Raw genomic sequence first — 16,095 nt, 5'->3', positions numbered from 1 at the left:
AATCTGCATACATTCAATAGGATTTGAGTAAAATTTAAAAATGATATTCAATAATTAACCATGCGCCTGCCTAAGTGCTAAGTATTTGATTAGTAGATATACTTCCTCCGTTTTTTTAGTTGACACCGTTTGACTTTTACACTATTCACATAACACGCTTTGACTCGCTTTTGTGGTTTATAGATACGATAAAACATATTCATGTGGAATTTTGTTTGAATCGTTTCATTGTATATTTTATTAATATCCACTTTTTATAATTTTATAATGTTGATAATTAGAGATATTTATCGTTAAAAACAATGCGTTGATAAGCGTGATAAAAAAAAAGGAAAAATTGAGTTTATAAATCCCAACTTTGGGCGATTTACTATGAAAAATCCCAACTATGCATTATCTCTCAAAAATCCTAACTTTGATACCCATTTGCTTTTAAAGATCCCAACAGGTCACCAAACCTATTATTTTAGGTTACAATCCACGTGTCAACACGGGATTGGTAAAAAAATAATTAAAAAAAACTAGAAAAACCAAAAAAAATTAAAACAACAGCCCCCACCACATCCAGGAAAACACCCTACCCGCACCCCACCCGCCAAATTATCGCCCCCCCCACCCCCGATAACCCCCTCCCCGTCGCCGGTATCCGACGACCAACCCTCTCCCACCCCTTTCCCTCCTCCCACCCTCGTGAAACCCACCCACTAACCCCCCTAACCCGGAAAACACCCTTCCCCTAACCCCCATCATCGAAAACGCCCCCTTCCCCATCCCCTTCCCCAACCGTGGGTCGATTTTATGAGTGGGGGAAGGGAGGGGGGCGATTTCGAGGGTGGGGGTTTTGGGAGGGGGTTTTACGGTTTAGGGTGGGAGGGTTTCGCGAGGGTGGGGGGAGGGTTTTTCGCCGGATTCTAGCGACAAGGAGGGATTATGGTGGGTGGAGGAAGGGTGGGCGCCGTTTTCCGGCGGCGGGGGAGGGGTTTTCGGGGATGGGGAGCGATTTTCGGCGGGGTGGGGTGGGGGTGAGGTGCTTTCCGGGATGGGGGTGGGGGCTGGGTTGTTTATTTTAATTTTTTTTTTATTTTGAATAAATCAGATTTAAAAAAAAAAACATTTAATTTAATTTTTTGGACCACTAAAATTCTGACAAGGGGCAATTTTTTTTTTTTTAGAAAAAATGAGTTAACCTTCTCTTCAAGTAACCGGTCATCTGGGATCTTTAAAAGAAGATGGGTATCAAAGTTGGGATTGTTGAGGGATAATGCATAGTTGAGATTTTTCATAGTAAACCGCCCAAAGTTGGGATTTATAAACTCAATTTTTCCTAAAAAAAAATGTAAACTGAGGAAGTATACTACTAACCAAACCAACTAGCATAGCCATGATCAAGCCCAATACTATAGGCCCAAACATTTCAATCACATGTAGCACACACAAGTTAATAAACACATCCGAGGCTGAAGGCTCCAAGCCATCATTTTCTTTCTAGGAGAATTTTTCCCACTCACCATTGAACATTACTCATAATATTTCTTATAATCACTCCGTTTTTTTTTCTAAAATCAAGCGATTAAACTGACACATAATTCTATGGAGAAAGTTACTGAATAAAATATTGTGTAAGTGAAATTGGTGGGAAATTAAAAAATTATTGAAATAGGGATAGTGGGGTATTATTATTTTTTTTAGGACGAGGGAAATAATAATAATAATAATAAAAAAAAGTGGGTGTGAAGACCATAAGATGAAAAATATAATTTAAAAAAAAAGAAAGATACGTTGAGATGTCATAAAACAAAATGACACACTTAATATAAACAACTGTAAAAGGAAGTCATTAAAGAAAAACAGAGGGAGTACTTTGTATTTAACTATTTTAGTGATTGTATTGGTTAATGAAAGGTAGAGTGTGACCCTAAAATTGCGATACAGGTTCAAAAACAATCTTGGATTTTTCTAGGGCACATTTTAGAAAGCAAAGAATCTCATGTAGATAGTTATTGATATTAGAAAATTATAACTCGATTGCTAACACCTAGTTAATGAGGACAGATTTAATAAAAGATATGAGGTAGAAATTAAGAATAAAATTATGGCAATATCAATTTGGACCTTATACTTAATACCTTATGTATGGAGTGTTCTTTTATTTTGATACCTAAAACGGACTGGCATAAGAGTATCCTACCTCCCCTTGAATTTCTAAACCCCAAGAGTTTAAAATTTGAATTTTTAAATTTACAAAATTCTTAAGCAAACAAATGGAATTTGGGGTATTGATCATATATGAAAGTGTTGCTTATAAAAAATAAAAAATAAAAAATAAAAAACAAGTAACAAGTACATTTGGACCTTTGTTATAGTATTACAGAGCTTTCACAACATGACATGACTTTGAAAGATCAAATGAAGGCAAGTAGGCAACCCTTTAATAAGAAAATAACAGAGGCATGACCATAAAATGGCAGGATAAACTAAAATGGATTAGGTGATCAATGCTCTCGACTCTTAAAATTACAGCAAAATATAATTACATTACTAAATCTAATGGCAAACATCAATATCATTTTACACAACAAGTCATTTTCTCTTGAAGAATGATAATATATTGCCTTGCTTTGGATCCTTTGCATTTGCTCCTTTCTTACCGCCAGCTTTTCCCATTGTATGGGAAGGCGCTGTGCTTCCAACCGCTGGAGACTTCTTTGTAGTATTAGCCCTAAACCAAAACAATATAAATGTTAATGAAGCGAGCTAGTAACAAGGCAATGATTCTAATGTCGTAAATTGTAAATATGTTAATAACCTGTTCACAGGGTTAGCAGAACCGTTCTCTTCAGCCTTCCCATTGTGACCATTAGAATTTTTCACACTGTCAGTGTTATTCTTACTTGCAGTTGTCTCTTTCGTGCCTACCTCTTCACCTTCCCATACCACCTCAGTGACTAACAAAACCAAGACCAAATAATCAATTCCACAGCCAGAGAGAATGATGGACAAAATTTGAAAGTTAGAACCACACGAACCCTATTTCTCACATATAAATCCTGGATTTGCTCCGTAAGTAAAATCAAAACATTAAAGCAATGAGAAATACCCATCAAATCTAAACCAATACAAGCAAACAAAGTCCACAGCAAACAACACAGTAAACTAGAAAAAGGGAAATCCATAAAGTAAAATGCCAAGAAACCATTAACAAGACACAATAATACAGTATAAACGCAGTACCTTCTCTCCCACGTTCATCGATGTGTGTCTTCAATACTTTTCTTCTTTTAGGCGAGGATGAAGCAGCCTCTGGTGCTTTATTCTTACTACTCATATCAATGTCAGGGGTCTTACCATGGACTTTTTCAGAATTGGCATTCCTTACATTCTTGCCCATGTAAAGAGCTGAAAATTCTTCTTTAGCATAATGGCCAGCATCATCTACTTCTTTCTCTTCCTTAACTACTGGTTTGCATTCATCCTGCTTGTCAAAATTCAATACGCTTTTCTCTTTGTCTGATGTTCTACTCTTTTGCTTCGAGTCTTGAGATGATTTTGTACTTTGAACATCAGGCGACCCCAGATTAACAGCAGTTTCAAAATCCTCTTCATCTGAATCATCAAGTACTACCCTTCTCTTCTTGCCACCGTCATTGGAAGCTCTCTTGAAATTGACATTTGATTCATCATCACTACTTGCAGCCTCTAAATTTTCAAGAACACTAATTTGAGCATCTGCACTATCTAAAACACCTGCCCAAGTACGATAGTCAAAAAGTTATAGCACTAACATCAATACACATGCATAACTGCACGTCTGTTTATCTATCCATCTATCTAGTTATACATGTGCCCAACCATGCAGATGTATTTGATATTTCAAATGAAATGAAATAGGACCAAAAGTCCTAAACACCAATCTGGTAAGCTTCATAGACTGACGATGGTTTGCTTATTGCCAGATGGTACATTTTGGTGGTAGGGTTCCATAATTGTCGGCTTTAACCAAAATAAACATACTCCATACATAATAAAACAGTAGACATGACAACTTAAGGTTCCAATTTTCCTGTGAAGTTCATTATGAATCCTTATCATATGTATTTCAGAACTAGGACTCCAGACCTACGGTAAATTCTATCATATCTCAATGTCAAAAGTTCACTAACTTCAGGGTTAGAAGAGTTCCAAAACAGAGCCATATGAGGAATGAGATTAAACATCAAATATGATTATTTGAAATCTTAACTTCTTATAGTAGGCATCTCTGAATATTAAACATGGACCACATGATTCTGAAAGAGAAAGAGTGAAAGAGCAACTTAGATACAAGTCTAAATTAACAAGTTCTCAAAAAGTTTACGTATGACTAGCACAGTAGCACCAGCTTTAATAAGCAAAAGACAATAAGACATATAAATAAGAGCAAAGAAATACTCCATATAAATAGATTTTGACACTCACCATTTGCCTTGGAAGCATGACATTTTTCTTCTACGGAAGAGTTAGTGGATTTGGATTTTGATGACGCACGACCCCATAAGTTTGCTAAAGAGCTTTTAGTTCCTGCTGAACTCTTGTCAGTCTGACCTTTCTTCTTGACTGGAAGAGAGGTTTTATCCTTATCTGACTCCTTGGTTTGGATATCACAAGTACCAGATCTATCGGATTCTATTTTGGGAGTAGTCACGTTGGAAGCCTGTAGAGCTATTTTTGGGCTAGCTTGCTCCAATTTTTTTGGCTGAGGTTGCAAAGAAGAACCAATTTTATTAACAGAACTGCCAACAACCTGGCCAGGAATCCCTACACCTTTAGTTTGGGGCACTGTTATTGCTGCAGGTGCTCCCTCAGCATCACGCTTAACCAAGGAATTTGAGACCCCACAGAACCTGAATCACACATAATTAAGAATTTCAGCTATCCAGAAGTTGCCAAAAAAAATTCTCCCTGAGGACTAATCCCAAAGACTACTACTTGAAAAAAAAAAAAAAAAAACATACAACTAGAAAATGTTTGTAAGATCGGTGTGCCCTTTGACAAGCTACAGAACTACAGAAGTTGGCCAGCTGTAATTAGGTTTTTCAGTTCATTGTTCTCTTTATATAAAGCTTCCTTAGTAAAAGGATATATTTACAAGCAGAGCATTCACAGGAAGTTATTTACAAAATTCAAGCTCATCAAAGCAGTGGCTTTTCTGCTTTCTTTAAGTTTCGCCTGGAGTCCTGGACACATGGGAGGGAGTAATATTTGTTTTGGTTAAACTTTAAAACTATTAACAGAATCTTGAAACATAAAAATAGCAACAGGCTCAGTTGTCCTTCCAAAAAGCAAAGTTATCCAGCCACTACTGAGATCCATAAGTATACAGAGGGTGAATAAAGCAACCTTCCCATCACAATATATTCTAAACAATTAGCTCATGACTATGCATGTCTAGGCAGTCACCCAAAAGATACCACATTTCAATATAGATTGAAAGGAACAAAGAATTAGCACATCCATCAACAAATACAAAAATATCTGTTAAATAAAGTTGGAAATAGCTAGGTAAGAAAATGACCTATTATCTCTGAGACAATTATTTATTGTGACAGGTTGCTTGAAAAGCTCTTCAGCTTGAATATACTCAGCATTCCAAATAGCAGCTGGATCTTTTGGGATACAAGATTGTACACTATAGACTTGGACGGAGCAATTACCATCAAAATCATGCTTAGCTTCTGCACAATTCATTTAAGATTCTTGAATAGTTTAATCATTCTGTTGACATAGACAACTGTTATTGAACTGCCAGCTAATTTTTAATTGTAAATCAATATATAGCTCTTTAATTACAGTTCTTAAGGATAACACCTCACTAAAGATGACTAGTTAAAAAAAAGCGATCATAAAGAGACTAAAGACGACTACTCATCACTATCAAGATCATCAGACATATTCCAATTATCCAGGACTGTCGGGTGATTTCTGTTCAGTTTACAACTAGTAAGACGACATTGTTGACCATTTAGATCAAATACCACATGTCTCTTAAAACAAATTAATTAAAGCTATGTAGAAATCAAGACTACCATCACTATCAGGATCATTTCAGACAGACTACAGCTAAAATCTTGGTGGCTTTTCACTCCAATTATCCAGAATTAGAAATTAATTAATTTTTTAATTTATTAAACATAAATAAATAAATAGATGGATACATAAATGCTGAAATGGCTATAAACATCTAATTTGTAAGCTTCAACCTTCAAGTTTTGGCTGTGGAACAAGTCTTATGTGGTAAGTTGGTGGAGCTTTCTTCAACCATCCTGCTACAGTGTACACGACTTCTAAATCATCTTTGGTTTTCTCCACAAATTCCTGAAGCAACCTAGACAAACTCAGAGTGTAAACATCAGCATGGCAGTAGAAAGGAATGCAAACCCAATTTCTTCAATGAGGAAGACTTACTTTTTCGCAACATTTGATGACACCAAAAAGTTACGGCTAAGCCACTTATAAGAAACCTGAAATAAGAAACAATGGTCAGTCACACAAAATTTTTAACTCACAACGTTTTACAAAGAATAATTATGTATGCTACCATCAGCGACATGATACTACATTAATAATTTTATTCTTAATCTAGTCAAACACAAGAAATCCACAATGAACAGCTACCTCAATGACATCAGAACAAGGAACACTAATAGCTATAGTCGATATAAGAATAAAACACTTAAAGGCATTAAGCATTGATGATGCTGATATTGATATGCCTATTAGAATAAACTACTTTAAAGGCATTAAGCATTGATGACGCTGATATTGATGCGCCTATTAAGACGACTACTCATCACTATCAGCTTTTCTACAAGACTGATCATGCCAATCCAGTTCCCCTCAACAGGGAATAAAAATTCTCACAAGCTCTTAGTTTCTAAATATTAATTTTTTCCTTAGCACGATAGCAGCTTTGAAAGCTGCAGAGTTGTTACAGCATTTTGAAGAATTCAATGAGTAATGTTAGTAAGATACAAAAAAGACATAATGGAGTAATGGACATATACTAGCATATTTCTTCGCTTGACCGGACACCCAAGCTTCATGTAATTCTTTAAAGGTCTACTGCCTACTCCAATTGTCTCCTGATTTCTACTATGCACCCTCTCACCATTTCCTCATTAGCAGTCAATAGAATAGACAGCCCACTTGCTCTTTGCTTGCACTTATTCCAGATTTTTATGGCAACAGATACTAAATTTGCTTAATATTGGGAGGTCGGTGGTTAGTTCTGATGCTAAGAAGAGCTTTACCATCAAGTTATGCAGAAAATCTGAGAACAGAAGCAAGCTTCATACTATTTTGTAACGGTGTGCCGTATTCAGCTTAACAAAAATGCTAGCATTTTTGGTGAGGGCCGTATACCAAATACTATTGTTTACAGAAAGATTATTTTTCATGTAGTTAGTAGGTGTAAAGCTGTTACAATAGATATGCTGGCTATGTAGCCATAACACATGAAGAGCCTATATTCTCAACCCTTCCTAGAAGGTGGGGAGCAAAGAAATTGATCTCTTTAGATAAGGCTTTTGTGTCCTCACTCCTTTGTGTCTTTTGTCGGTTAATAGCTTGTTTTAAGCTAATGGCATTTGTACTGTCATGTTCACTTCAGGTACTGAATAATTTCCACTCTCTCCTTCTAAGATGATTGGCAAGCTTGCTCATCCCAATATTACTTCATACATATTGTCTTAATATTCCAATATTACTTCAGTGCCACAACAAGTTTTCTAGGGACAGTAAAAGCACATGTATAGACTACAGAGTAGTAATTTTATCACTGGACATACCAAATATAGATGCCATGTTATTCAAGTAAGAGAGTGACAGCAATAATTCTCTTTTCTACTAATTTCTTGTTTTTAAATTAACAAATACATAATATAGTAAAGAGTTTAAAACATCAAATATTATGTGACGAGTATAATCTTGTAACTTAATTATTAATTATGTTTTCCCATAACCAAAATTATCTCAGAATATTAAGACACTACATCCTCTATCCCTAACTTTTCTTTTGCATGTTATTTGAAACACATTCAAACCTTTGTGTATTCATAATTGTAGTTATCAATTAATATATTTCCTATTCACATTTTGAAGCTTTAAAACATTTAACCTTACTTTCCTTCATAATCCTAACCCATCATGGAACATTTTAAACAGTTCCAAGCTAAAGGTGAAAGTATCCATGTAATACAAGTTCAATAACGCTATGTTTCATCAACCAGTGCAAGAGGTGGTACGATACATTAGCCAAATTCTCTCAAACATAATGCTAATGCAAAATATAAAACATAAGTCCACAATGACCACAAGTACTGACAAAACTCAATCCAAATGCTGCAGCATATTTTAATATAGGAGATTATTTGTTTTTTTATAATAAGTACAAGAAATGCTACAGAAAACCTAGACTAAAAAACAGTGTATGTAATCAATGTCTCAACATAAATTTTAAACTTTTAGCTGCCAACTTCCAAGGGTTCAGATCCTTAAGAAGAATAAGCGTCCAGGGTTTAATGGTTTACACATAGAATAACTTATCAAATGCACATACTACTTGTTTAACAGTAATAAATGCATACGACAAAGCACATAGTAATGCATCAAATAACTCAATTTCTTCATGAATCTTTATTAGCATCCACATTAGGGTAATGGTATTGGGTGGGAATAAAAATTTAGGGAAGAAAGACATGTTTGGGGATAAGATGGCATTACCATGGATATTATGATGTTACTTTCATTCCCAAATTATATCCCATTACCATATTAGTACCAGCTACCAAACAAGACAACAGGGTCATTACGTATTTGGCGGTATTTCTAGATCTTCTCTTCACAAAAAGGAAAACTCATTTTTGTCATATTTATAAATCATAGTGCAGCTTCATGTTGCTCTAGTTAAAATTATAATAATAAGTGAGCGGTGTGAGATCAAATATTCGAGTCACTTAGTATTCCTCAGTAGCTAAATGTTACAAGGCACACTACTGTTAATTGAATGGTTGTACTAGTAGCCCTTGTAGGCTTAAATCTTAGTTAGGAGACTAGATTATACTAGATTCATTCTTCATTTCTTATTCCAAATAAAATCCCAAGAAAAGATTCAAATGCATAAAACCGAAAAGAAATTTACGACACCCTCTTTCCTAACTTACACCACTCTTTCCCTTCCTTTGGGGAATGGTTATCAAACCTGACATTCTCCAAATGGTAACTAACAATTAGATGAGTAAGATGACAGTCACAGTTTGACTGATTAGCAAAAGCAGAACCCACTAAATCGAACTGAATTAGAGTTTAACCTTATAATCACAAATCAACTTAATCTTTCGACTTCCAACATTTTAAAACCCAAACGGTAATTCATCATAATTACTACCAATTCCTTATGAAAAAAATCTCAAATCTAATGCATCAAAAACACCAAACCAATACACCACTCTTCCCCTGCCTTTGGGGAATGGTTATCAAACCTGACATTCTCCTGATAGAAATTAGCAATTAGATGACAGTCCCAGTTAGACTGATTGGCAAAAGCAAACCCACTGAATCGAATCGAATTAAAGTTTAACTTTATAATCACAATTCAACTTTCACTAGCAGTCTAGCACTGAAGAAAAAACTAAGAACCTTCATCTTTCGGCTTTCGACAATCTCAAAAACCAACTCATCTTAACTGCTACCAATTCCTTATTAAGAAAATCTCAAATCTGATTCAACAAAACACCAAATCAATACCAAAAACAAGAAAATTAACAACCCTTAAAAAATCATGACATTCAACAAGACTTGAACAAATTAGTCCGACATAAATTGAAAAAAAGTCATCAATTTAAAGGACAGAAACAAATAAAAACTTATCATATATAATTCCTCAAAAAATTGGTAAAATTAAAGGCAATAAATGCAAATAGAAAGACAAATTACCACTTGAAGACGATCAGAAACAAGGGATGATAATTCTTCGATGATGTCTAGGGTTTGGATTTCCGACATCTTTTAATCTGAAGACGAAGAAGAGAGAGAAAGAGATAGAGAGAGAGAAGAAAAACGAAGAAGAGGAAGTGAGAGAATTTTAGAGGGAGGGAAAACTGGGAGAGGACAAGTGATATTGCGTAGGGCAAAGTAATTTTCCCGCCATTATCTTAATTGGGGAGCTATTCTTTCCAAGGGGACGAATTTGGAATTTGGAATTTGGATGGAGTCGATGATTCGGAATGACAACGGATTAAAATCGGGTCGGACACTCGGACGGGGTTCGTAAATTCTTAGCTACAAACTTGTATAGTCAAGCCATATATACGAATATATAGTACTTAAAAATGAATTTTTTATTTTTTATTTTTTTTTTTTTTCTCTTTCTTAGAGCATCAATTCTCATAAGAATACATATATCCTTTCCCATCTTCTCTCTCTTTTACTAAAACTAGAGTGTACCCATGCTCATGCACGGGATATATGTAGTATGTAGTTTAACACAAAAAAATAATAATAAATAAATAAATATAAAAATGTAAAAATAAAAGAAAAAAAATACTTAGAAGTTAAAGTTCTAAAAAGCTTTCTTTTGTGTTAAATTGTTAGAGGTGGAAGTAAGTTCTTTATAAGTTAAGAAAAAAAAATGTACACATACTTGAAGAAATAAGGTTTATCTTTTTTTTTTGACAGGGTGAATTGAAGCGAATACTTTAAAGTTACATTTTTTTCAATTTATTTATTTATTTTTATCGGTAAAAAATCATGTGCAACAATTGAATTGATATACTGAGGGTGTGAGATGCGGTATTGTGTTTGATCATGAAGCTATAGATAATTAAATATGTATACAACCATTAATTGGATTTGAGACAATTTTTTAGATATAAAGTATTAAGTCATTGATATATTTACTTTTAGATAATTAATAATAGACTTAGACTTAAATATATAGAATAGATGAAAAGCTAAAGTTTAAATACAAAAGGTCTTTATACTGTTATAAAAATTAAATTGTATTGTACTGTAAAATGATAAATATTTACCAAATAAATAAAAAGATCACACAATTAATATAAGTACGGTATAAAATCAAAAAATTGTATATCTATCATCATTATCCTTGATTCCATACTCTCAAAACTTAAATGCAAAATAGTAAAAAGGATACATGGGAAAATCGAAACATTACATGGTATAAGACATAAATGCAAAATAGTTGTCACTCAAATTAGGTGTTCAATGAAGCATATGCATCATCCACAAACATAAATCTTGTGAAAGAAACAACATAATATAGTTGTTAAAACTTGAAACCCAAATAAACATCAGTAAGTAATATTGTTAATTTCAAAGATAATAAGCATCAATTCAACAAAGCAAACAAAAACTATTATTATTGGCCGTTAAAGAGAAAAAAAAAAAAGTGAAACTACTCACAAAATAGAATTTCAATTTCATGAGGTCATTTTCAGACAAATACTGGATCAACACACATACACTACAACATATATCAAAAGTATATCATAAGATAAAAAAAAAAAAAAAAAAAAAAAAAAAATTAGAATAAAACACCATAAAATTACACAAAATTGATTCATGAATATAATGTAGGAACAGAACGATCATATGTTATCTCACACCAACAGGAAACAACATCAGCCTTTAAGCAGAAACGAAAGAAATTAAAAGAAAATCCAAAAATTTAAATTTTAGGAAATTTTGAGTTTTACCACCAAAAAATTTCAACAAATTGTTTTTTACCACCTACTATTTTCAAACTTTTATTTTACCACCAAATAAAAAAATTAAAGTTGTTTTTTACCACCTTTACCCAATTCCGGTGACTGAAAAGTGCTGTGGGGCCCACTATAACGGATACTTTTTTATTTTTACCCTTTTCAATCACGATCTTCTATCCTATAAAACCCCTAGTTCATCATTTGTTGTTCCAAAAATTCGATTTATACCAATTCTCTCAATGTACTGCAATAACATCAAGCAATCAGCCATAAATCATCAGTTATCTAAAGATTTGAAAACGAATTTGCTTTAGCAGTGGGAATTGAAGCAGTTAAGGTATGTCATGCACAAGTTTAATTAGCTGATTAAATAAAAGGATTGATTCAATTAATTTGTTCATTCGTTCATGTAGAGGTTATTAATCCAGAATTTGGTTAAAACAAGTTAGCAATTGAAACCCACATTCAGTTTTTATTAAATTAGGGTTCATATTAAATTTGAAATTGGGGGTTTTATGAGTTACTGATTGTTAATAGAAATTAGGTGTATGGAAAGCTAATTAAGGTGATTATGTACTACTATTGAAGTTGCTAAGTGTCATTTTGCAGAAGGAATGTCTTCCTTAAGTTTTTCTCCTTCAAAAGAGAGGAAATGCCAATGTGGAGTACCCTTTGCAAGGTTAACTTCTTGGACTAGGGAAAATCCTGGGAGGAAGTTTAGATCTTGCAAATTCTATGATCCAGTGACTGAATCAAGGGGCTGTAAATCATTTGAGTGGATTGATCAACCAAATGGCACAAGTTGGCAAACTGAAGTAATTAACAACTTGCTATTGGATAAGAAGTTGATGAAGGGTGAGCTTGCTGACTTAAAGAGAGAAGTTGATGATTTTTGTGGACAAAGAAGATGCTTGCTGAATGAGATCGATAGCTTGAAATTGAAATGCAAGGCCCTTAGCTCTGATAGGAAAAAGATGACACAGGAGCTAGGTTGAAGGCAGGAAGACATCATCTATGAATCTGTTTGTTGTGTTTGTTGTTATTTGTTGTATTGGTTTAGTTTTAGGTATGCTTATTAGGAAGTAAGGAATGGAACAATTGATTGTGAAATTGTTATAAGGATGTTGTGTTATTGTTGTATTGGTTATGAAATGAAATGAAAATTTGGTTATGCACTGAAATGAAAATAATTGAATCCAATTACATATGCAAATGTTATAAACAGGTGCTGATCAGATTATATTTTAGAAGTGGTTCAACATACTACAAAAATCAGGGTTCTTGCCCTAGTTAATATTGTTCATTCCAAATAGTTAAGTGCACAAAATGATGGACTTGCCACACTTAGTTGTTCAAATACTTAAGCAAACTGATTAAAAAAAAAAAAAAAAACTTGTCTGTCTACAGTAAACCAAATTTAAGGCAGTAAATTACATACCATGGCCAAGTTCCCACATATCATCCTTGTGCATGAACTGTTGCTGATGTAAACCCTTTGATACTGGTAACTTGTGCCTGGTATTCTGCTGTCTGGGAAGAGGCTGAGAGGCTGAGGTGTGGGAAGCTTCAGTAAGCTTTGTTCTGCTCCTAGTCATGGGCTGGCTTGCTGATGCTTCCATTGCAGAAGGCTGCACTTGCTCAGTTGGCTGAGATGCATTACAAGCAGAAGATGCCTCAGCTGCTTTTTCTTTTGCCAATTCTTGAGGAAACTTCTTGTTTCCAATGCTATTGGGTCCTGCAGTAGCTCCTAATGCTGCACTCTGTATACATACATTCATAATCAGTAAATAGGTACAGTACACATGACAATCTAAGTATCAAAAATAGTGTAAGTGAATTTACCTTTTTCATAGCTCTCAATTCACTCTTCCTCCTCTGTTCCTTCATCCAAGGGTTGTCCAATGCTGGCCTACCTCCTGATGGTGCTGTGTTCTGAACTTGAACTGGTGTAGGGGCAGGATCTAGAGAACAAGTTTTGGCATAATGGCCAAAACCCCCACAATTCTTGCATTGATTCCTTCTCTTCACTTTCTTGTTATCTGAATTAGGTGCAGAACTCCCCTCCCCTTGTTCAAGCTTCCTCTTTTTAGCTTTTGGTCTCCCAGGTTGGACCTTAAAAGCTGGAGGCATAGGCTCTATCATATGCACCTTATCCCAATGCTTGGCTCCAGGCATGGGCTGAATGGGAGTCTCATAGGCAGCCAGGTAAGTCTCTATGTGGTAGTATGGGTGGACATAAAGCTCTGGATCAACCCTTTTGTCCAGCAAAGCAGCAAAAGCATGGACACAGGGCAATCCTGTCAAATCCCATCTGTAACAAGTACATGTCCTTGCTTCAACGTTAACAACACATGTATCATCCTTATACTCCACTTCATAAAGCTCACCCCTACCTGACTGGACAGTGCATGTCCTTGCATACTTTTCCAACCCATCAAACACCTTTTTCACATAAGGAACACACAACCCTTCCCATTCAGAGGCTGCCATCCATTTATCATTGGTCCTCTTCATCATGTATCTTCTAAGCCATTCCATTTATGTTAAGATTGGCTTATCCCTAGCATCCCTTATAACAGCGTTAAAAGTCTCACACAAATTGTTTAACAACATGTTTGACTTACATGTTGGGGAGAATGCATGTCTGGACCAATGTTGGGGGGGGATATTTGCTAGGTAATCATAGGCTTCTCCAGATAAAAAGTTTATAGACTCCATAGCCACTTCAAAATCAGTCTGACCATATGCATTATAATACTAAATTAAGACACACACAGTAAAAATCAAATGGAACTAACCAAAACCAGAAACTCACAATCAACAAAACTAGGAGGATTTAACTATTATACCTGAGTGTAAGCCCTAGCTACATTCCAAAATAGCTCTTTGAATAGAGATCCTTGGAATTGTTGTTTGAAGTTAGACCAGATGTGTCTAACACAGTACCTAGTCTCAGCCTTAGGTACAACATTCTCAAATGCTTCTAGCAGGCCCTGCATTTACACAAAAAAAGTTACACAATAATTAGTATGCTACACCTATCTCAAACTAAAAAAACATAATGGAGATTACAAACTGGAAATTTATCAACTTACTTTCTGCCTGTCAGACATAAAAGTCAACCCTTCACCTTCATCTTGACCTCCAATGCTGTCTACCAATGCCTCAAGGAACCATGACCATGTGTCCTTGTTCTCAATTTCCACAGTTGCCCATGCTAGTGGAAATATGTGGTTATTACCATCCTTAGCTACAGCAACTAAAATTTGGCCAGGGTAAGCACCCTTAAGATGGTAGCCATCTACTCCAATAATTGGTCTGCATCCACTAACAAAACCATCCCTTAATGGTGCAAGACACACAAACATTCTCAAAAAAAGAGGGGGTTCGGGCTGCTCTATCCCATCTACAACAACCACACAACCAGTCCCAGGGTTGTGCACCACTAATGCCTTAGCATAGTCCCATACCTTTGCATACTGCTCAGCTGAAGAGCCAAAAATAATTAGCTTTGCCCTACACCTAGCCAACCAAGCTTTAAAGTAGCTCACTTTAATTCCCAAATCAGTCAAAGCTCTCTCCTGTATTTGTCTAATCTTCCAAGTTGGATTGCTTCTAAACTCCTCCAAGTATCTATCAGCTAAGAACTCAGCTGTAACTTTCTTATTCATCTTTGTTCTCATACAAAGATGCTTCAATCTCAGTGACTTGATTTGCCAAGTTTCTGGCTTCACCAATCTTGCAGCATACACCTTAAATGGACATTTAACACTCTTCCTACACACACACTTAGGCAGCCTACAAGTTTTCTTGTTATACACACAGTTGCACCTCCTCTTGCAATGTATAGTCAGCCTCTTGGTGTCATTATGAAGAAAATAGTACTCATACCTATTTTCTATAGCATGAACTCTCAAAGCTTTCTTGAGTACATACACATTGCTGAACCTCAGCCCTTGCACAAGCTGAATAGGCTTGCCAAAATCAGTCTCCCCATTAAACCATGGGCTTGTGCACTCCTCAACATCAGAATCACTATGAACACTCCTAAGTTCATCAGAATCCTCTTCCTGCTCCTGCTGGAAACTGATATCAATCTCCCTCAAATTCCTTTCAATCTCAGTTCCTGCACCAGCTTGTTTTTGTTGCAAATCTTGTTTCTCTTCACTGAAACACCTAATCACTTCCCTGTTCACCAACTTTGTATTCTGTCTCACCCACTCATCATCATCAACAGCATCATAAAACTCTTCTTCTCCTTCACTCCAATCTACATCAGGGTCACTAAGCTCACTATCAGACAAATCTGAAAGATTATAGTCCCCTTCACCATCCT

At 35.2% G+C, this 16,095-nt stretch overlaps 1 protein-coding gene across 2 annotated transcripts; it reads right to left on the bottom strand.

Annotated features, from left to right (window-relative positions):
* Positions 1–2,127: 2,127 nt before the first annotated feature.
* Positions 2,128–10,246, bottom strand: LOC145627095 (uncharacterized). Of its 2 annotated transcripts, none has more exons than XM_081679493.1 (8): positions 9,970–10,246; positions 6,442–6,497; positions 6,237–6,361; positions 5,552–5,711; positions 4,456–4,880; positions 3,232–3,735; positions 2,807–2,945; positions 2,128–2,719 (listed from the first exon to the last, which is right to left on the bottom strand). In XM_081679493.1, the coding sequence occupies exons 1-8, from the start codon at positions 10,036–10,038 to the stop codon at positions 2,581–2,583; spliced, it is 1,617 nt and encodes a 538-aa protein (XP_081535619.1). In that variant the 5' UTR covers positions 10,039–10,246; the 3' UTR covers positions 2,128–2,580. The 2 variants fall into 2 exon arrangements, with proteins under 2 accessions (XP_081535619.1, XP_081535618.1); XM_081679492.1 differs by having other exon boundaries at positions 2,131–2,719; positions 3,232–3,744.
* Positions 10,247–16,095: the final 5,849 nt, after the last annotated feature.

This window comes from Chenopodium album, chromosome 4, assembly GCF_948465745.1.
Source record: "Chenopodium album chromosome 4, dcCheAlbu1.1, whole genome shotgun sequence".
NCBI classification, from domain to species: domain Eukaryota; kingdom Viridiplantae; phylum Streptophyta; class Magnoliopsida; order Caryophyllales; family Amaranthaceae; genus Chenopodium; species Chenopodium album.
This window is presented reverse-complemented; position numbering and strand designations above follow the sequence as displayed.

Coding starts and splice junctions, on each gene's coding strand:
- LOC145627095 (XM_081679492.1), bottom strand. CDS start 10,038: ATGTCGGAAATCCAAACCCTAGACATCATCGAAGAATTATCATCCCTT. Junction 6,498..9,969: donor TTTCTGATCGTCTTCAAGTG/GTAATTTGTCTT, acceptor TTCTTATTTCAG/GTTTCTTATAAGTGGCTTAG. Junction 3,745..4,455: donor TCATGCTTCCAAGGCAAATG/GTGAGTGTCAAA, acceptor GTACTTGGGCAG/GTGTTTTAGATAGTGCAGAT.